Source organism: Elephantulus edwardii, unplaced genomic scaffold (assembly GCF_000299155.1).
Source record: "Elephantulus edwardii isolate Elephantulus edwardi_28Jun2011 unplaced genomic scaffold, EleEdw1.0 scaffold00239, whole genome shotgun sequence".
NCBI classification, from domain to species: domain Eukaryota; kingdom Metazoa; phylum Chordata; class Mammalia; order Macroscelidea; family Macroscelididae; genus Elephantulus; species Elephantulus edwardii.
Window position 1 is genome coordinate 912731 of NW_006399989.1, and position 22613 is coordinate 935343.

The 22613-nt window shown below is 39.1% G+C and overlaps 1 protein-coding gene across 1 annotated transcript in view; it reads left to right on the plus strand.

Moving 5' to 3' along the window:
- Nucleotides 1-22613, plus strand: part of PHF8 (PHD finger protein 8) — a 213742-nt gene that overhangs the window by 101299 nt on the left and 89830 nt on the right. Inside the window, exons 9-14 of the mRNA XM_006898883.1 lie at nucleotides 3564-3651; nucleotides 4000-4106; nucleotides 4450-4541; nucleotides 8210-8299; nucleotides 9895-10197; nucleotides 10892-10995. Of these exons, the coding sequence (XP_006898945.1) occupies nucleotides 3564-3651; nucleotides 4000-4106; nucleotides 4450-4541; nucleotides 8210-8299; nucleotides 9895-10197; nucleotides 10892-10995 (784 nt within the window). The remainder of the gene's footprint in view (nucleotides 1-3563; nucleotides 3652-3999; nucleotides 4107-4449; nucleotides 4542-8209; nucleotides 8300-9894; nucleotides 10198-10891; nucleotides 10996-22613) is intronic.

Consider the following 22613-nt stretch of genomic DNA (forward strand, 5'->3'; position numbering starts at 1 on the left):
TCACCAGTCCTCCATCTAATAACTTATATATGAAGCTTTCCATGGCTTCTGTGATTTCAAACACATCAGCTGATGGTAGTTCCTTATGTTGGGATCAGTGTCTCTGAAGTATAGTCGCAGTATTTATCGGTCAAAGGTGATGCATCCTGTAGAATTGCTATGTAGATAGGGAATCTACCTCATATCTATGTGTTTAAATATTTCCTTTACATATGCTTAGAGATACATCGTCCATAATTATAGTTTTTGAGTTTTTTTCTATTGTTCTTTTTTCCTTCCTGATTTTCTATGATTCGTTCTTTTATTATTTCCTTCCCTTTTAGAGAGCTTCCATTTGCCATTATTATAGTATAGGAGCTTTGGTGGCCTAATGTGTTACATGTTGCCCTGCTAACTGAGAGGTCAGTGGTTCTAATCCACCAGCTTCTGTGTGGGAGAAAGGTGGGCATTCTCCTCCCATAAGGATTTATGGCCTCACATACCAGTCAAAACTGACTCAGTGGCAGTGGGTTTAATTTGAGGCGTAGCCATTGTTTTAGGGTAGATCTACTGCTAACAAATTCTCTTAAGTTTCCTTTATCTGAAATGTCTCAATTTACTCATCATTCCTGATGGGTATTTTTACTGGATCTAGAGTTCTGATTTGATAGTTCTTTTCTTTCAGCACTTAGAAAAAGTTCTGCCACTTCCCATCTGGTTTTTGTGGTTTCTGATGAGATTTGTGTTGTCATTTGAATTGTTTTTCCCTACAGGTAATGTGCTGTTTCACTGTGCTTTATGAGTATTTTTTTCCTTTATTAAATTTTTAGCAATTTCCCTCTAATTTTTCTTGTCATGGGTTTCCTTTTTTATTTATATTGTTTTGGGTTCATTTAAATTTTGGATATGTGGATTTGTTTATTCAGCTATATTTGTGAAATTCCTAGCAATTTTTCCTTTAAATACTTTTTCGTCACCACACCTTTTTCTTCTGTATCTCTGAATGTACATTATGCATTTCTGTGTAGTTCTACAGGTCCCTGAGTTTGCTCTATTTTAAGTTTCTCTAATTTTTCTCTTTTCTCCATTCTTCTATTGAATGTGTCCATTATATCCTTCCTTTTGGATATTTTCTTTTTCCAGAGTGTTAATTATTTTTTCTAGTGTTATAATCCATTTTTCCTCCACTGAATTAAATTGCCACCATTACCATATATTGATTCACATATTTATTTGGACCTAATTCTGGATTTTCTGTTTTATTGCACAGGTCTGTTAGTCTATTTATTTATCAATTTCATATTTTATTGGTTTTATGTTATAGTTGTTCTTGTTAGGTACCATCAACTCGAGTATGACTCATGGCAACCCTGTGAATAAAAGATCTGAGTCCTGTTCTTTCCTGCACCATTCTTACACTTCTGACACACAAGAGCCCATTGCAGTAGTCACCATATCAGTCTACCTAGTTGTGAGTCTTCATCTCCTTTCAGACCCTCCACGCTTCCAAGCATCATGTCCTTCCCTAAGGAATAGCCCCTCCTAGCAACATGCACAAAGTATGTGAGGACAAGCTCATCATTCTTACCTCCAAAGAGCACTTTGCCTACACCCTCTCTAAGACATCTGTTTGTTCTCCTGGTCATCCATGGGATGTGTTGTACTCTTCTCCAACACTGCAGCTCAAAGGCATCAATTCTTTTTTGGCTCTAGATGTAGGAGCATATATTTGAATAATAGTCGTGTTAACGAGTTTTCCTTGTATGCATATGGATATTATCCTATCACTCACAACATTATTTCAGGATAGAACTTGAAATTGACTTTTTAACTGTGACTGCAACAGCATTCTTCTTCTGTTTTTCATTTCCTGCATAGTACACCATATGCTTATCTGATTTAGTGTCGCCAAAACTGGTCCATCTAGTCTCACTAATGCCTAGTATGTTGATATTCATGTGTTCCATTTAATTTTTAACAATTTCCAGTTTTCCTACATTCAAGCTAAATGCAGTCTGTGTTCCGATTATTAAACAATGTTTGTAATTGCTTTTCCACATTTCAACTGACATCCAATTTGGGCTCTGTCATTATATTACTATAACCATCCTCTTCTTTTAGTATTCATGGGTTTTCATAGGCTTGTTATTTAGGAAGTAGATGGCCCATCCTGTTTCCAAGTCTGTCTTAGTCCGGCAGCTCCACCAAAATCTATCCTCCATGGGTAACCCTTATGTCATTTGACATACCAGTGGCACAGATTTCAGTATCATGGCAACCCCAAGTTATCTTAGTACAGTAAACTTATAGGCAAGTGCTGTACCACTTAGAACAATGTTCTCCCCAAACACAATTAACAGCTTACAGCTGGCTTTACAGTTTACACCTAGCTCTCAAGTAAGTAAAGAACACTTATCTTCCAGAATCCAATTGCTCAGTTTTATTTTCTCTTTTATGCCTATTCCATGGCATTTATTTGCCCATTTTAGAACCCTTTGCCTTTTCTAGCATAATGCCTTTCCCATATTGGGCACTTAGTTTCTGACTGGTGAATTCAATTTGCTTATAGATTTAGTAGAGTTCTGTACACTTGGGAGAGAATGAGAATGAAAAAGGCGTATAACATCTTAATGTTATCACGAGCACAGTTTTCACTTCATATTCTCTTAAAGAATCACAGAAAGCCCCTAGGGTTTTCTGAACCACTGTAGTAGAGGAGCCAATTTGGAGATTATTGCAGAAGCCTTAGATGAAGGATAATGACAGATCTGAACCAAGCCAGTGCAGAATGGATGGAGAGTAGACCTAATCTATAGGGAGTTGCAGTGAAAACCAAAAAGCCACATCTCTCTTTCTCAGGAATTTTGAAACTACCAGCAGTTCAGCAGGAGAAAGATGAGTAATCCCTTCCCATGTGATTTACAGCCTCAGAAATTCAAAGGTCAGCTATGAGTCATTTTCAACTCAAAGGTGGTGAGAGAAAGAGAGGTTGAGAGAAAATGATAGATCTGAATGAGGCAGTAGCAAGGATGGACCAAGAGGAGATGATTTTAATTTAAGAAGGAAAACCAGAAGGTCTCTAAAGGAGGTCTAGGGTAACAGAAAAGAGGAATAATTGAGTTCTGGCTAAGTGCATTCAAAACTAAGCTATGGAATGGATACTTAACTAGAAAATAGAAGAACAGGCATTAGTATTCAACCCTGCTCAACCGCAGAAATCTTTTTTGTTTTACTTAGGGCAGAATTAGAAAAGGTAGTTGTTGCAGGGTGGTGATGCCATGACTAGAGTTGGAAGCAGAGAGGAGGGAAATCGAAAGACTTTACTAATAGCATAGGTTGATATAGTTCAGAGTTACAATAATAGACTAAGCAAGAATGGGTATTGAGACAGTGGAATAGCTTAGAATGATATGACTCTCTGCAAGATCGACTGCTCTGAAGGAGTTAGGGTTGAATTGAGTGGGCTAGAGAAATGTCCACAGGAAGATGGGCCCTTTGCCACACTTTCCATCCTTACCAGATCTCATGCTTCCCTCCTCCTGACTTACTTCCTAGTGATATAATTTTGCCTTGTTACACTGCAGGATGGATCCATGCTGTGCTGACCCCTGTAGACTGCCTTGCCTTTGGAGGGAACTTCTTACACAGCCTTAACATTGAAATGCAGCTCAAGTGAGTCCTGAGGCTGTGATACTCTGTAGTTAGCAACTTCTGTCTGCTAGAGCCCTTGGGTCCTCCCTTAGAATGAGGATTATAACATATAGGGAAGCCAGATGCTCAGAAAAAGATGGATGTTCTTGACGATGTTTAATCTAAAGGCTGAAACCAATTCCTTACCTAGTAATTATATGACTTTGGGCAAAGAACATAAGCTATAAATCCAAATTTCCTAATCTATATATAGCAAAGTAGTTGTGAAAATAAAGATAATGAGTATAAAGCAACTGGAACAATACCTGATAGATGCTCAGTAAATGGGAGCCCTGTTATCATTGTATCTGTTGTCCTTACTTCCTCCAGAGCTTATGAGATTGAGAAGCGACTAAGTACAGCAGACCTTTTCAAGTTCCCCAATTTTGAGACCATCTGTTGGTATGTGGGAAAGCACATCCTGGATATCTTCCGAGGTATGAAACCTTGTACAAATGTCTCTTGTCCCACTCCACTGAGTGTGTGTATGTGTCGGGGGAGGCTATCAAAAGCACTGCAGTCAAAATATACTCTGATTCTATCACCAAAATGATCTCCCTAGTGCTATTCCAATATAGTATTGCTTTCCCTTTAGTCATCTCTAACTTCTAGAAACTGATAGTCTGTTTTCCATATCCCTAATCTTACCATTTTAAGAGAATGTTCCTGTTTTTTCTTTTTTTCTGAAGAATAGAGCATGGATTTTTACTCTGGTTGCCTGACAAAGTCTTTCACTTCCTTGGATGGCTTCCTTGACAGTGTGCTTTCCTCTTTTCTTAGGTTTGCGAGAGAACAGGAGACACCCTGCTTCCTACCTGGTCCATGGTGGCAAAGCCTTAAATTTGGCTTTTAGAGCCTGGACAAGAAAAGAAGTAATATTATTATTTCTCTACCTCCTCTAGAGTCCTATCCTATCCAGGGCCTGGCTTTGGGTGGATGTTTTGGGGATAATTTAAGGACTAGTGGATGTGAGTGTAAGACTGAGATAGGATTACTTAGATTATATTTTTAAGCTTTATTTCTGATTATAGAAAATAATACATGTCTACTATGGAGAAATATAAAAAATATAGAAGAATAATACTCAGAGGGAACTATCAGTAACCTTCTTTTCTATTTCCTTATGTTAATTTCTATGAATTTTAAAAACATTTGTTATGTATGTCTGAATCTGTTTGTTTATATTTTCTTATGTCACCAAAGTTCTTCATAAATGTTACATGACATTCTGATACATGACATAGATGTTATTTTTACATGACATTCTTTTGCAGAGATGTAACATTCCTTACTCAACTAATTACTTATTATTACTTTTTTATCTGTTTTTAAGAAGGGGAATAGTTGTACTAGCACAGTCATTAAAAACCCATGCAGTGGCTCCATAGGTGATAGACCTGGTAATCTCTTCCTATGTAATTTACAGCCTCAGAAACTCAATGTCAGGTCAGCTATGAGTCATTTTCAACTCAGTGACAATGAGAAAAAGAGAGTTGAGAAATAACGATAGATCTGAACCAAGATAGTAGCAGGATGGATCCTAACCCAGCAAGTGGCTCCATGGGAGACAGGCCTGGTAGTTAAATCACATAAAGATTATAGCCAAGAAAATCCTATGGGACAGTTCTACTCTGTCAGATGAGGTTACTGTGAGTTGAAAATTTACTTGATGGTGCTGAACAGCATCACAATTTATGGAAAATCTAGCAGTGAATCCCTATATGCACCCATTTTTGTCCCTCATCTCTTGATATTTCTTCAAGTTCTATTTCTAAAAAAGCAGTTACGGCTTAAAATATAGTAAAAAAATGTAAGGTTCTTCATGCAAACTGCCAAAGTGGCCTTTTGAAAATCCATGTGTTTAATGTAATGTTAAATAGCTAAAAGAGAATGTGCTCTTGGTGGCTTAGTGGTAAGGAGTTGCATTCCCGACCCAAAGGCGTGTGTTTGAGTCCAGCAGCTGCTCCACAGGAGAAAGATGGACATTCTTCTGTGCAATTTATTTCCTCTGAAGGAAAAAAAAAGAAGCCAGTGCCAACTCAATAGTACATAAAAACAATAAAGAAGAAAATATGGAACATAAAGAGAATATTTTTATGTATTGATTTGGAAAGATCCATAGAATTTCTCAAGTGAAGGTGTAGAATTGTGTGTATGGTACGCTGCTTTATATATATGCTTGTATTTTCCTAAAGACATAGTCTTGAAGGGTAATAAACTAATAAAAGTGAGAGTAGCATGATAGGCTGACAGGCAAGAATGGAAATATCAGTATATACCTTTTTATATTTGGTAGTTGAACTGTGTGAATACATTACTTATTCACCATATTTTAGAAAAATTTTAAGAAAATAAAAACAGTATATAATGGGCTTCAAATGTTTCTTATAGACTCCTCTGTATACACAGTTTAAGAGATCTTTTCAGCCACTGCTCCTTAACCTACTCAGTCTCCCTTTTCTTATTGCCAACTTTTCCCTAAGATACCCTTGAACTTAATTTTTTGGGCCTTCCCTTGCTTCCAGAACTGAGCTATACCTGGGCCATAGACTGATTTCTCTTTTTCCACATCCATTAAGTGTAGCTAGCTTGAGTTTCATCTTTGACTCCTTCCACAAAATGAGCTTCTAAGTAAAACATCAGGAACACCAAAAGGGAGATAAGTGGGTGAGTGAATTCTAAGAATGATGGGCCAGAATGGTCCCAGGACCTGAGGATCAGCCCAAACAATTTAACCAGAGGAAGCTAGAGGAGAATAGGACACACATCTGAGGAGTCCATATTCATGGAGGAGATCTTTTGTGAAATGCAAATTACTTCTACAGGAGGCTTTTTGTGTGTGGGGGTGGTTTGGTTTTTGTTTTGTATTATTTTGTTTGTGTGGTTTGTTTTTTTTTTTTCCTTTTCAGAACCCCTAAGTGAGCGAACCATTAAGATTATCTAGCTGTACCACATTAATTCATACTGCACCACACTCCATCCACCAAAGTAAATTTCAGCAAGATTAATAGTGTTAAAGGGAGGGGAAAAAGTGAACCATGGAAAACATGTGACTCAACAGCACATAACAACATGGAAAACAGAAGTTTATAGTTTCATCACTGTCGTTGTTGGTTATGTGCCATCAAATTTCTTGCAACTCCTAGTGACCCTCTCTACAACAGCTCTGAACCCTGCTCTATCTTGAGCTAATTTCATTGTGTCCGACACACCTACCTGTATTACCCCAGTTATTGAGTCAATCCATCTCATCCATCATCTGCTCTTGCTCTGTCCCTCTACCCTTCCAAAGAGTGGTCCCACTATGCTAGTTTGGTTTTATGAAAAGTTAAAAATAAGGGAGCTCTGGTGGCCTAGTGGTAAAGAAGCTACACTGCAATCCTGAAGGCATGTGGTTCAAATCCACCAGCTGCTCCACTGGAGAAGGAGAGGCAATCTCCTTTGCCACTCAGATCTGATTCGACAGTATACAACAAGAAAAAAAAAATAAACTTTTTTTAAAATAAAAGGTGAAAAATATAATAGCTGTAGATCTGATTTCACAACAAATACCTTGGCTTTATCTTTTTCATACAAAACCACTTTTCTGTGTAATTAACTGATAATTTAATTGAAGTGACTAAATCAGCCATTGCTTTTACACTGATTTATTTTTAAATTTTTTTTTGCTTATAATAACATTATATTTAAGCAAGATATTTCTGCTTAAATAAGTTGAATTCATGTTTTAAAAACTTCTTTCCTTAGATTCAATAGCACTTTGAACTAAACTTTGTGACACAGTTTTTTTTTTTCCTCTTCTACACAGGATGTACATCAGTAGAATCAATGCACTGATAAAATATAGACCTTGGAATCAGAAAAACTTGTTTCCATTTTGTGTTCTGTCATTTATTAACTGTATGACATCTTAACCCCCAACTGAGTTCCTCATACTGTCTTTTTATATCTATCTTTTATCCAAATATATATTTTGCAAATATTTTCTCACAGTCTGTAACTTACATTTTCTTGACATACTTTTCAAAGGGTTTTTATTTTTTATTATTGTTGTGCTACTGAGTTTAAACCAACTCATAGCTAACCCTTCAGCAGATTTTCAGAAGCTATAATTTGCACAGGAGGAGATTGCCCATCTACTTCCCTGGAGAAGATGCTGGATTTGAACCACGTGCTTTTTTTGGATTGGCAGCACAACTCCTTACCTCTAAAATCACAAGAACTCCCTTTCTTAATTCTATTTTTTCATTTTGCTTTATGATTCATGCTTTATGGTTCTTTTTAAGAACCTTTTGCCTAACCTAAGATCACAGATCTTTCTCATCTCTTCTAGAAGGTTTAGGTTTTAGATTTAGATCTTCATCCATTATGAAGTGAAGTTTTTCAAATGATATGAGATATAAATTGAGGATCATGTCTATATATGTATCTCCAATATGTACCGTTTGTTGGAAAATCTATTCATTTGCCTTATATTTTATAAAAAAACCCAGTTATCCATTGATGTGTAGGTCTATTCCTCATGTTTCTTGCTTGACAGGCTCTGGCAGACCATGAAGATGAAATCCCAGAGACAGTTCGGACTGTACAGCTCATTAAAGACCTGGCTAGGGAGATCCGCTTGGTGGAAGTAAGAAGCATGGGTGGAGGGAAAGCATTTGAAAAGAGAATGAGCCTCATGTGGCAGGTCAGGTTTCTGATGTTGGCATAAGAGCCTGATAAAAAGGTTGGGAAACCCTACTAATGTCTGTTTATTCAGTTTTTGATTGTGCTAGTATATTAGGTTGCATGAATAACAGGTTTTTTTCCCCCGTAACAAATTTATCATCTAGTAAAAGACCCTGAAAGAGTTAACTTTTCTGAGCCTCTGTTGCCTCATCTCCAAAGCAGCAAGAATAGGGGTAGTTGAAAGAATTAAATAAAGTAATATAGGCTGAACCTGAAGCATATTTATGTGCTTAGACTACTATATATTCTCAGTAAATTCTGATACTGGGTTACAGTGTGGTAATGGTTACCATAGTAGTAGTTGTTGCTAATATTTTTACTTAGTCTTTGCCTTATACAAATGACAGTTCTCTTGGGATGAAGATGATTACAAAGCCATATTTTATAAGAGGGCGTTTACCACAAGACAGTGAGCCATAGTGATAAGAAGTTCAGAGAAATGTGGGTTCTGTTTTTCACATTGTCACTTACAAACATTTCAGATCCTCAATTTTCTCATATGGAAAATGACTGTAATACCAATCTTTCAGAGTTTTAGTAGAATTAAGAGCTAAAGTATATAGAGTCTCTCATATAGTACCTGGCAGAGTAAGTACTCAATAAATGTGAGCCATTATTAACAGATGTTACAACAAAGAGAGACCTTAGTGTGGGCTGGTGAAGTAGCAGAGGCACTAGAGGAAAATTTGACTTCAGGACTTTAAAACTTTCCTTCAGCTCAGAAGCTGTAATGTTATGCTATGTACATTAATCTTCTATGGAGTTTGGGATATACATACATGCAGAAGGGTTATCAGAGTAAGCTACTGAGAAATAGGGTTTCTAGTCCCACTGTTTATAACATGTTTCACTGGTACACCATAAATTAATGTTGTCCACCTCTTGCCTCATCCTCTTATACTGCCATCTGTCGGAATTTTTTAGATTTTCATTAAAAACCTACCATTTCCTCAATTCTTCTCACTTAAACGATATTTTATACACCTCACTTTGGGCTAGCTAGAAGAGGAAAAAAAGAGATAAGTCATATTTGATCCAGTGACTTTTAGTATTTTAAAGCCTTTTAAAAAAATAAGATGTTATGTGGATGCTCAATATATACAACACATTGCTGCTCTTAATTAGATGAAGATGGGAGGCCTAGAGTTCTACCTATTCCTCTTGTTTGCCTTCTACCTGCCTCCAATCCCCAGGACTCTCTGAGAAACTCAAAGCAGCTGCAGACCATCTTTGAAAACTACCTATCCAGCCTAATTTTTTTCATTTTATACCTGAACAAACAGTTTCAGAATTGGTCATATGACTTTCTCAAGATCTAGCGAATAGCAGGGTTAGAACTAGAACCTCTCCTTAAAACCTGTAGTCCCTAAGGCTTTGCAATAACTGTCTATATATAGAACATCTGCAAGCCACATGCCAATGCCAAGCAGCTCTCTATTAGCATAGAGATAACTCTTGAGTAAGTACTAATCCCCTTGTGTACTAACACTCTTACAGGATATCTTCCAGCAGAATGTTAGGAAAACTAGCAATATCTTTGGACTGCCGAGGATCTTCCCAGCTGGCTCCATTCCCTTAACCAGGCCAGCTCATTGCACAACAGTATCTGTGTCCAGGCTGTCACTACCCACCAAAGGTGGTTCAAAGAAGAAAGGTCTAAAGCCTACAGACCTCTTCAAGAAGGCAGAGCGAAAGGGCAAGGAGAGCTCTGCCTTGGGGCCAGCTGGCCAGTTGAGCTATAATCTCATGGACACGAACAATCATCAGGCACTGAAGACAGGCTCTTACAAGAAAGCAAAGGTGGGTGCTGGCCCATGGGTTCAACCCAACCCTCGGGTCCCTGGAAAGAACAAAACATAGAAAAGGCAGACTATCTTGGCCTGCTTTCCTTCAGGCTCCTGATATTTAGCTACCAGTCCCACTCATTTATCAAACATTTATTGAGACCTTTCCTATGATGGGCACTGTGATAGGACCCATGGACATAGCCATCAGAAGGCTTACAGGCCAACTTAAAGGATAGGCATAAAAACAAATTCAGTAAAGTGTTATTATAACACAATCAAGGGTGTATGTTGGTCTCCTTATGGGAGATGGTCAGAGCTCTTCTCAGAAAAGATATTTGAATTCTGAAATGTTGGGAAGAGAATGACAATTGAGAACATGATGCATGAATGTCAGATTGAAGTCTAGAGCAGATGTTTGAGGAAAGCACTTCTCCAAGATCCACCAGACCTTAAGACTGTGATGCTTTTGCTGGGAATTTAAAGATGCCCCTCCCCACCTGTTTTGGTAAACATATTTCATATGTTTGATAATTTTACCCTGAACTAACCTAGCATTCTCAATTTCCTAATGCTGTGATAATTTGGTGGTGGGCATGGGGTTCAGATGGTTTTAAAAATGAGATAATCAGTGAAATTAGAGGGAATTGGCTGTCCTTATTCATGTGGAAGTACCAGACAGGATATAACTTAGCATCCTCTTTCTGCAGTTCAACATCACTGGTGCCTGCCTGAATGACTCAGAGGATGACTCACCAGACTTGGACCTTGATGGGAATGAGAGCCCGCTGGCCCTATTGATGTCTAATGGCAGGTGAGGTGGAAAGAAAGAGTATAGTGATACTGGGACTATTAATGACAACAGACTACCAAGACAAGGCATGGAATGTGGGCTGGGACATGGTCAGGGAGAGGTTGTCTTTAGGGAAATGCAGGAAGCCCTACTTATCCTTTATTGTTATATAAATTTGACCTCATTTTGAAAAGGTTGAACCCACCATGTTGCTAGGAGAGGTTATTCCTTGGATAAGGACATCATGCTTGGAAAGGACAGAGAAGGGAAGAAAGACCCTCAACCAGGTGGATTGACACACTGACTACAGCAATGGGCTTGAGTGTATCAGAGATTGTGAGGATGGCACAAGATAGGACAGGGTTCAAATCTGTTGTGGCATCTAACAACAACAACAACAGTACCTACTCACAATTAATTCTATGAAATTCATCTGGATGTCGGAGGCTATAAATCGTTACAATGTAAATTGTCCATCTTTTTCCTGAGGAGCAACTGGTGTAGATTTTAATTGCTCACCTTTCAGTTAGCATCCTGATATGTTACACAGACTCCACTCCAAAAGGGCTACTTTTCTTACACTTAAGTAAGGCTAAATAAAAACCGTGTACACCTGTACTGATTTAACTACAAATTCAATTTCAAGACACTTCGGAATGGATTGCATTTGTGATTCAAGAACTATTAATACTCATCAGATATCATTGTTTAGCTTAGATAACCATGATGGAGTGAGAGATGGGTAGGAGAAGAGGTCTAAAAACTAGATGGTAATCCTGAGAAAGATTTTGTATAAATTTTAAAAATGTCAACAAGTGGATAACCATTGACATAAAAGAGATCAGCTTATTAATTAAGAGCATTCTCTTTGACCTTGCAATTTCTCATTTACTAATACTTCCACAGTTGGGTAAAAGAAATGTTCATCAGTAAGTATTATACAAATAAATTACATCTATGGAATGGAGGCTCTAGTGGCCTTACTAGTAGATAAGGAATGGTGTTGTCAACTCAAAGGCACGCAATTTGAATCTTCTAGCTGCTTTGTGGGAGAAAGATGAGCAGTCTCCTCCCATGCAATTTTCTGCCTCTGAAAACCCACTGGAGGGTCAACTATGGGTCAGCTCAGCCTCAACCATACATTTCAGAGCCATAGAATATATTGTTACAATAGACTAACAATAAAATGGAAACTGAGAAGGAAGCAAAGACCAAGATGGAGTTCAGAAGAAACTCTAAATATTGCACTGGAGCTCCGAGAAGCCAAAGCAAAGGGAAGAAATCAAGATATTAAGGAGTTGAACAGAAGATTTCAGAGGACAGCGAGGGAAGACAAAGTAAAGTGTTACAATAAAATGTGCAAAGAATTGGAGTCAGAAAATCAAAAGGGCCGAACTCGCTCAGCATTACTTAAGCTCAAGGAACTGAAGAACAAATTCAAACTTCGAGTTGCAGTACTTAGGGATACTTTGGGCAGAATATTAAATGATGCAGGAAGCATTAAAAGAAGATGGAAAGAATATACAGAGTCATTGTACCAAACGGAATTGGTGGACACAGAAGAATTTCATCAAACAATGTATGAGCAAGAGCCTGTGGTGATGAAGGAGGAAGTTCAAGCTGCTCTGAAAGAATTGGCAAAAAACAAGGTCCTAGGAATTTATGGCACACTGATTGACATATTTCAACCAACAGATACTGGCCTGGTATGTGCTCACCAAGTTGTGCCAAGAAATCTGGAGGACAATCACCTGGCCAACTGACTGGAAGAGATCTCTATTTGTTCCCATTCCAAAAAAAGGTGATCTGACAGAGTGTGGAAATTATTAAACAGTATCATTGATATCACATGCAAGCAAGATTCTGCTGAAGATTATCCAAAAATGACTGGAACAGCACATTGACAGAGAACTGCCTGAAGTGCAGGCTTGATTTAGAAGAGACCATGGCACTAGGGATATTATAGCTTATGTCAGATGGATCTTGGCTGAAAGCAGAGAATACTAGAGGGATGTCTATATATGTTTTATTGTCTGTGCAAAGACATTTAACTGTGTGGATCACAACAAACTGTAGCTGACTTTGAGAAAAATGGGAATCCCAGAACACTTGATTGTGCTTATGTGAAACTTATACTTGGACCAGGAGGCAGTTGTCAGAACAGAGCAAGGAAACACTGCATGGTTCAAAATTGGGAAGGGTGTGCATCAAGGATGTGTCCTATCTCCATATCTTTTCAATCTATATGCAGAACAGATTATCTGGGAGGCTGAGCTCTATGAGGAGAAGTGTGGCATCAGGATCTGAGGTAGACTCATCAACAATCTACCTTATGCAGATGACACAGCCCTGCTTGGTAAAACTGAGGAGGACCTGAAGCACTTGCTGCCGAAGGTCAAGGACTGCAGCCTTCAATAATAGTTGAAGCTCAACATCAAGAAAATAAAGATTCTCACCACTGGGCTGATTTGCAATATCATGAAGAGATTGAAATTGTTGACAGCTTCAGTTTGACTGGCTCTACAATCCACACTCTTGGTACCAGCAGCCAGGAAATGAAAAGATGAATGGCATTGGGAAAGTCTGCTGTCAGAGACATCTCCAAGGTACTGAGGAGCAATGATGTCAGTCTGGAGACTAAGATACTCCTGATACAGACCATGGTCTTTGCCATGACTTGCTATGCATCAGAGAGCTGGATAGTGACTAGGGATGATAGAAGGAGAATTGATGCCTTTGAGCTTTGATGCTGGAGAAGAGCATTGGATATACCATGGACTGCTAGAACAAACAAGTTCATTCTGGAGAGGCTGAAGCCAGACTGCTCCTTGGAGGCAAGGATTCTGAAGCTTTATCTGACATACTTTGGCCATATTGCTAGGAGACACCAGTCCTTGGAGAGGGATGTCATGCTTGGGAGAGTGGAAGGACTGCACAGGAGAGGAAGACACTTGATGAGATGGATTGATTCCGTTCCTGGGATAATGGGGATGGGTGTTTTGGAGACAATAAGATTGGCAAAAGATAGAGCAGGGTCTAGGGCTGTTGTACATAGGGTCACTATGAGCTGCAAGTGACTCAATGGCACATAACAACAACATATAGATATTAAGATTTAAATCATTTACTAAGGAAAGATGTCCAAGATACATTCTTTCTTGAAAAAAAAATCAAATTGGAAAATAATGTATATGAATGGTGTTATTTTAAAAATATTTCTAATTACATATGATTCTCATTTTCATTAATCCTTATATTTTTTCCCCCATCTTGATTTCCAAGCTCTATCCCTGGGCAGATACTTCCTTTTTGGTTTTAAGTGGTTGATTATTCTTAGAAGTGAATTATCTCCCTGGTATTATTATTATTCCCCTTATACAGCTACCTATTGCTTGGCTGAAAGTTGATCCACAGGGGTGCTTTTCCCCCCCTAAGATTACTTAGGGCCATAGTCTCAGAGGTTCCACCTGTCTTTATTGGACCAATAATCCTGGGCATTTTTGGTTTTGAGTTTTGGTTTCACAAAATCACACTCTATCCAGAACCTTCTACTATAATCCCTTTTAGAGTGTTCCCAATAATAACTGGACACCATTTTGTTCTTCTGGTCTTAGGGTCATGGAGGTCATATTACCACATAGACTAATATCTCTGAAAAAAGGAAATTTTCTCTTCAGTAGTGTTTAAATGTTATACAGTGACCCTTCATTAGTATTCTTAAAATCATATAATAAAGAGCATTTTCTAAAAGAATGAAGTAAGAGGTGGTCACACAAAAAAACAAAACAAAAAAAACCATGGACTGGTAGATCAGACTATTCTGAGTTTGAATGCTGGCACTGACAAGTTAATTAACTTCTGAGTGTAAGAATATAAGTGTGCTCATTATATCCATTCTGTAGACAAAACTTAGCTTAAGAGTCTTTGGAGAATCAACGAGATATTTATATAAAGTACTTATCACAGGGTTCGGCAGTTTGGCCCATAATTGCTTTATAAGTTGCTTATATTAATATGATTATGGAAATGAAAGATGATCATGATATGATTATATGGGTATGGCAAGAATCCAAGTGGCCATCAGGAACCCCAAAATATGTAGAGAGAGCAGGCATTAAACGTTGTCATTTTAATACATGGGATTCCAAATAGTGACAGTTATATACAGAGTTATATACAGAATAGGAACACAGGTAACCATGATGCCTTGATAGCCTCTTTGTAGGAAAAGGTATCTTCAATTCCTAAAGGAGAGCAAAAAAAGAAAAAAAAATCACACATCTTGTTTGAGAGTCTTAACTAAGGAGTTAGATTAAATAGTCTCTTGAGCTTTATCTTTGCTATAGTTGGTCTCTTGGAGAGGAGTCCTAAATGTCTAGCCCACAGTGAATATTGAGGATACAATGAGGCATTTCCCTATCACTGCTAACCTTATTTGTACTGTTGCTTTTACCTACAGCAATTGCCAATGACTAGCACTACATTAACCTATAGAGCTAAAGTATAGAAATATTTACATGTGTTAAAACTAAGGATCCCCGATGGTGCAATGGTTAAGTTTTCAGCCGCTAACAAAAGATTGACAGTTCAAACCTACCCAGTTTCTCCACATAAGGAAAGCCTGGATCTCTGGTCCCATATGGGGCATTTCTATTCTGTCACATGGAGTAGCTATGAGTCAAAATCTACTCACCTAATAATGACAGCATATTAAAGCTACAGAGTATACACATGTTTGTGTATATGCAGATAAATGTGCATGCAAACATAAACATATAATCTTCATAATTTGTGTTTTCATGGGGTTGTGGTGTAGATGAAATAAGATTGGCTATAGGTTGATAATTGCTAAAACTAAACTGAGTTATAAGTACTTGAGAATTCTTTATTTTTGTGTGTTTGTGCTTGGAGGAAGCTCCGGTGACTTAGTAGTAAGGAATAGCACTGCTAATCCAGAGGTACATAGTTTGAATCCACCACTTGCTCTGTGGGAGAAAGATGGGCCATCTCCTCCCATGCGATTTACTGCCTCTGAAAACTCAATGAGTCAGTTATAACTTGATGGTACTCAACAACAACATGTGCATGAAAACTTTTATAATAAAAAGTATCCAGCACCTTTTTTTGATAAAACCACTTAACAAGATAGGGGAAAGAAGGAAAGTTCCTCAACATGCTAAAACTATTTAATAACCAATTACTCTACCAATAAAGATTGAGAATTTTCCCCATGAAAATGGGGGGAAAGAAAGCATGTCCATTCATATAAAATATTGTACTGGAAGCTGTAGCTAGAACAATAAGGCAAGAAAAAGAAATGAGAGGTATTTAAATTAGAAAGGATGAAGAAAAGCTAATCATATTTACAGATTACATGATCTTGTATATAGAAAATCATAAGAAAAAACTTTTAGAACTAGCTGTGGAATTTTAAATAGATGTAAAGATGCCTGTGCTCATGGATTGGAAGACATACTGGATTAAATCTTAGTAAGACATGATTGGAAATTGAATTGATCTGCAGATACACTGTAATCCTTATAAAATCCCAGTAGCATTTTTTACAAAATAGAAAAACTGGTAATCAATTTTATGTATTAAGAAAGGAGATCGTTTCTTTGAATAGCCAAACAATTTTCACTAAGACCAGGAGAGCAGTTCTAACTCTTCTTGCTTTTAACAACACATAATCACATAGCTATAAAAATCAAAACAGTCTGATACTGATTTAATGATCAACAGAATATAATTGAAAACCCAGAAAGAAATCAAAACAGCTGTGGTAAATGGCTTTTTTACAAGAAAGCCAAATGGGCATAAAACAAATGATGCTGGCAAAATTGGATTTCCACGTGCAGAAAATTAAAACAGGATTCCTATTTCACATCATAGACAAAAACTCATTGAAAATGGGTACGTAACTTGGGACTGAAGAGTATTATGCTGAGTCAACTAACTCAGTCCCATAAGGATAAATATTGTATGAAACTGTTATTGTAGAATGAGTATAAGGATCCAGGAGGGGTGGGAGAGGCTGGAAGCAGAGGGATGTGGATGTGCAAGTGGAAGGGGGCATTAATGATTGGGTTGTACAATTTGATGGGTAGGTGGGTGAGGGAAAGTGAAAGAATTTGTTTAAATTTGTATTTGAATTTTGTACATAAATTAATACGGCAGGAAGAAAAGAAAATGGATCACAGGTCTAAATGGTGAACCTAAAACCATTAAGTTCTTGGGGGGAAAAAAACCAAAAACACAACTGATAACACAACCTCCTGGTAAGAAGCTGAGTTGTAATCCCGAAATGCACAGGGTTCGAATGCATCAGTTACTCCGTGGGAGAAGGATGGGCAATTTCCTCCCATGTGATTTACTGCCTTTGCAAACCCACTGGACAGTCAGCTATGAGTCACTTCTGACTCAAGGGCACACAACAACAGAGCTAATAGGAACAAATTTTTCTTTTTATATTATTGTGATGTAAGTGAAAGTTTACAGAGCAGATTGCTTTGCCATTGAATTGTTTTGTGACATTGATTATAATTCCCACATCCTCTTTGTCATTCTCCTTTCCTTTCAACCTTCCATCCTAACTCTGCCTTGCAAACTTCCTGCACAGTAAATACTGACTATACAATCTTATATGATTGGTTGTTCTAAGGAGTGAGTACCTCCCTGGTGTTATTGATGCCTGTCTATTGTAAGGTATATTGATCTTCAGCAAGATTTTACTTGCTTATGATACTGTTTGGGAATGGGAACAAATATGGATCTCTTCGAATCCATTGGCCAGGTAGTTGTCCATCAAATTTTGTGACATAGCTGTGTGAGCACATCCAGAGCTGCATCTGATTGTTGAAATAGGTCAATTAGTATCTCATCAATTCTTAGGATCATCTTTTTTTTCCCCCCAATGACTGCTTTTCCAGGAATGTGTTTGACGTGCAGGTTTGCTCTGTCCCTGGAGTGAGGCTAGCCAGCCGGGTCCTCAGATTTGAACCAGGAGGCGGCCTTAAGCCCAAGGCAGCTGGGAAGAAGTGGCCATGTTGTTCCTGGTTTTGGCCGGCTCCTCCCAGGCTCTTGGGAAGCTCTCCTTGCCAGAAGGCAGGAGCGTGGTGGTGGGAGTGCAGGAATCGTGGCAAGCTTTTTGAGTCGACTGCTTTTCCGGGAATGTGTTTGACGTGCAGGTTTGCTCTGTCCCTGGTGTGAGGCTAGCCAGCTTGGGCCTAGGGTTTGAACCAGGAGATGGCCTTAAGCCCAAAGGGCCCTTGGACCTGCGGCCCTCTGGCCAGGTTCAAATTGTCTCCCTGTCAATCATTCTTCTAGGTGGTATAGCACTGGTCTGTGCGTTGCTGTACAGAGGTAACTCGTGGTTGCTGTGATGCTGAAGCCTGTGACAGTGATGTGCCAATCGTGGTAGTGGGCACCCATGGTGGACAGTGTTGGCTGGAGCTTCCCGACTAAATCAAGCCTGGAAGCAGGAGCGGCATCCACTTCCAAAATGGCTTGCCTCCGGAAACTCTATGTACGAACAGTGCTCAGGCTGTTCGTTCATAGGGTCGCTATGAGTTGTCTACGACTCGACAGCATTAAACAACACAAACAACAATGACTTCATAACATTCATAACAAACTGTGGCTGACTCTGAGAAGTATAGGAATCCCAGAACACTTGATCGTGCTAATGAGAAACCTAGGCTTGGACCAAGAGGCAGTTGTCAGAACAGAGCAAGGAAACACTGCATGGTTCAAAATTGGGAAGGGCGTATGCCAGGGATGTGTCCTGTCTCCACACCTTTTCAACCTTTATGCAGAACAGATTATCCAGGAGGCTGGGCTCTATGAGGAGAAATGTGGGGTCAAGACTGGTGGAAGATCTATCAACAATATGTGTTATGCAGATGGCACAACCCTGCTTGCTGAAACTGAGGAGGACCTGAAGCTCTTGGTGCAGAGCATCAAGGACTGCAGCCTCCAATATGGATTGAGGCTCAATGTCAAGAAGACAAAGATTCTCACCACTGGGCCATTTGGCAGCATAAGGATGGATAGTGAAGAGATTGAGATTATTCACAGCTTTAGTTTGCTTGGCTCCAGAGTCAACACTCTTGGCACCAGTAGCCAGGAAATTAAAAGACGTATTGCGATGGGCAAGTCTGCTGTTAGGGACCTCTCCAAAGTACTGAAGTGCAATGGTGTCTTTCTGGAGACTAAGGTGTGTCTGATACAGGCCATGGTCTTTGCTATCACTTGTTATGCATCAGAGAGTTGGACAGTGACTAAGGAGGATAGAAGGAAAATTCATGCCTTTGAGCTGTGGTGCTGGAGAAGAGTATTGTGGGTACCATGGACTGCTAGGAAAACAAACAGATTTATCCTGAAAAGGGTTAAACCAGGTGGCTCCCTGGAGGCAAGGATTCTGAGGCTCCATCTAACATACTTTGGATATGTTGTAATGAGGGATGAGTCCTTGGAGAGGGACATCATGGTTGGTAGGGTTGAGGGACACCGCAGGAGGGGGCCTCTATGAGTTCCGCCTTATCTGCAAAAGATTTCCCCATGATCCTTTGTTTTTGCTTTCTACTCCCTTGTGATTATCCTTTGTTTACCTTCCTGATGATTCTCAATAAATACACAGAGAGGCATGGCATGGGTGCTTCAGTCATCAGGATTGATAGCCCCCTGTCTTTAGTCTCTCCTATCTCATTCTTGGCTGTCTGACTCATTACTACTTTACCCTCGATCTGCAACATTTTGGAGCCCAAAACTGGACAAGGTGGTGGTTTCTCTTTTGACAAGTTGGTCTTCCTTCCTTTCCCTTCCTTCCCCTTCCTACCCTTTCCTTCCCCTGGTGTAATTGGAATGGGTATGTCGGACACATACCCATTTGGCACAGGACACAATCGGACACATACCGATTGGCACAGAACAGAGCAGAGTTTAGGGCTGTTGTACATAGGGTCGCTATGAGTTGCAAGCGACTCAACGGCACATAACAACAACAACAACAATGACTTCCAGTGCACCTTTCACCTTCATCATTTTTTCCGGATCATATGCTCCTTCCCAGAATGATTCTGTGTCCACCAATTCTTTTATGTATAATAACTTGATGTATTCCTTTTATTTTCTGTTTTGATGCTTCCTTTCTCACTCAGTATTTTGCCCATGGCTTCCATCAATATTGCAACTTGAGACATAAATTTTTCAGTTCTTTCAGCTCAAGAACAAATTCTTCCCTTTTTGTTTTCCAACACCAGCTCTTTGTGCTTCATAATATTTTGCTTTGCCTTCTCACACCGCTCTTTGAAATCTTCTGTTCACCTCTTTTTAAAATTTTGTAGAAGTTTTATTTTTATTACTGGCATTGAGAAATTGACATTTTTCCTAGTTTGAACAATTATTAAAACCATAACATATAGCAACAAAAGCAGGTATTCCACACTTGTATTCCTTTTTTCTGTTGGAAAAACAGCTTCTTACTCTATGTACAAAAACCATATCAGCACGATTAATTATCTTAAGATTTCCATTCTTAACAGCATTAGTTAAACTTTGTCATGACCCACACACAAGTTCTAAATAACTTTGTATAGTTATGAACTGTGAGAAACTTTTTATTGTATTCTCTGTTTAAATCTAAAATCCATCTGATGTCAGCAATGATTCTTTAGTACTATCAGTATGAGAAAAGATAAGAAACTCTTAAGACATCACAGTTTACCTGCTTTTGTTCACCTCTTTTACTTCATCAGTTCTTCCTTTTGTTTTGGCTTCTCCAAGTTCTAGTGCAATTTTCAGAGTTTCTGATAACCATTTTGGTCTTTGCTTTCTCCCCTGTCTTTGTAATGACCTTTTGCTTTCTTCGTGGATGATATCCTTGATGTCATCCCTGGTCTTTCATCACTGTTGTTCAATGCCTCAAACCTATTCTTTTTATATTAAATTCAAGTGGAATAGACTTAAGATTTGGGTCATATGGATTTGTTTTCATTTTCTTTAGCTTCAAATTGAACTTGCATTTGAGTGGTTGATGGTATGTTTTACAGTCAGTATCCGGCCTGGTTTTGACTCCTGATGTTGAGCTTCTCCTGTGATTCTTTCTTCAGATTTAATCAATCTTATTCCTATGTAGTACATCAGGTGAGGTCTGTGTATGTAGTCGCTGTTTGTATTGTGGCATCAGGATTGGTGGAAGTTCTATTAACAATCTGCGTTATGCAGATGACACAACCCTGCTTGCTGAAACTGAGAAGGACCTCATGCACTTGCTGCGAAGGGTCAAGGACTGCAGCCTTCACTATGGACTAAAGCTCAACGTCAAGAAGACAAAGATTCTCGCCACTGGACCAATTAGCAGCGTCAGGATGGATGACGAAGAGATTGAGAGTGTTCACAGCTTCAGTTTGCTCGGCTCCACAGTCAACACTCTTGGTACCAGCAGTCAGGAAATCAAAAAGCGTATTGCGTTGGGAAAGTCTGCTGTTAGGGACCTCTCAAAGGTACTCAGGAGCAACAGTGTCTCTCTGGAAACTAAGGTGCGCCTGATACAGGCCATGATATTTGCAATCGCTTGTTATGCATCAGAGAGTTGGACAATGACTAGGGAGGACAGAAGGAGAATGGATGCCTTTGAGCTGTGGTGCTGGAGAAGAGTATTGAATGTACCATGGACTGCCAAGAAAACAAACAGATTCAGCCCGGAGAGGATTAAACCAAGCAACTCCTTGGAGGCAAGAATTCTGGGGCTTTGTCTGACATACTTTGGACATGTTGCAAGGAGGGACAGGTCCTTGGAGAGGGACATAATGCTTGGGAGGGTGGAGGGACAGCGCAGGAGGGGAAGACCCTCTATGAGATGGATTGATTCGGTGACTGGGGTAATCGGGATGGGTGTATCAGAGGCGGTGCGGTTGGCGCAGGATAGAGCAGGGTTTAGGGATGTTGTGCATAGGGTCACTATGAGTCGGAAACGACTCGATGGCACATAACAACAACATTTATAATGAATAAGTCATTGATTGTAAAAAATATAGTCATTCAATCTCTAGCCTCATTTCTATCACCACGTCCATAATTTCCAACTCCAAGTACCTCTTTTTGTTTCCAACTTTTGCATTCCAGTCACCAATTTTAATTAATGCATCTTGATTTTATGATTGGTCAATATCCTCAATTTCCTCATGTTTAGTTATTGGTGCATATATTTGGATTGGGTTTTTGGGTTTGCTTTTGTTTTGTTTTGGTTTTTTTTTTGGCTGCTGCGTATATTTGAGTAACAATTGTATTAGCAGATTTGCTTTTATTTTTATAGATAGTATACAGCCTATGGTCTTTGCAATCACTTGTTATGCATCAGAGAGTTGGACAATGACTAGGGAGGATAGAAGGAGAATTGATGCCTTTGAGCTGTGGTGCTGGAGAAGAGTATTGAATGTACCATGGACTGCCAAGAAAACAAACAGATTCAGCCCGGAGAGGATTAAACCAAGCAACTCCTTGGAGGCAAGAATTCTGGGGCTTTGTCTGACATACTTTGGGCATGTTGCAAGGAGGGACAGGTCCTTGGAGAGGGACATCATGCTTGGGAGGGTGGAGGGACAGCGCAGGAGGGGAAGACCCTCTATGAGGTGGATTGA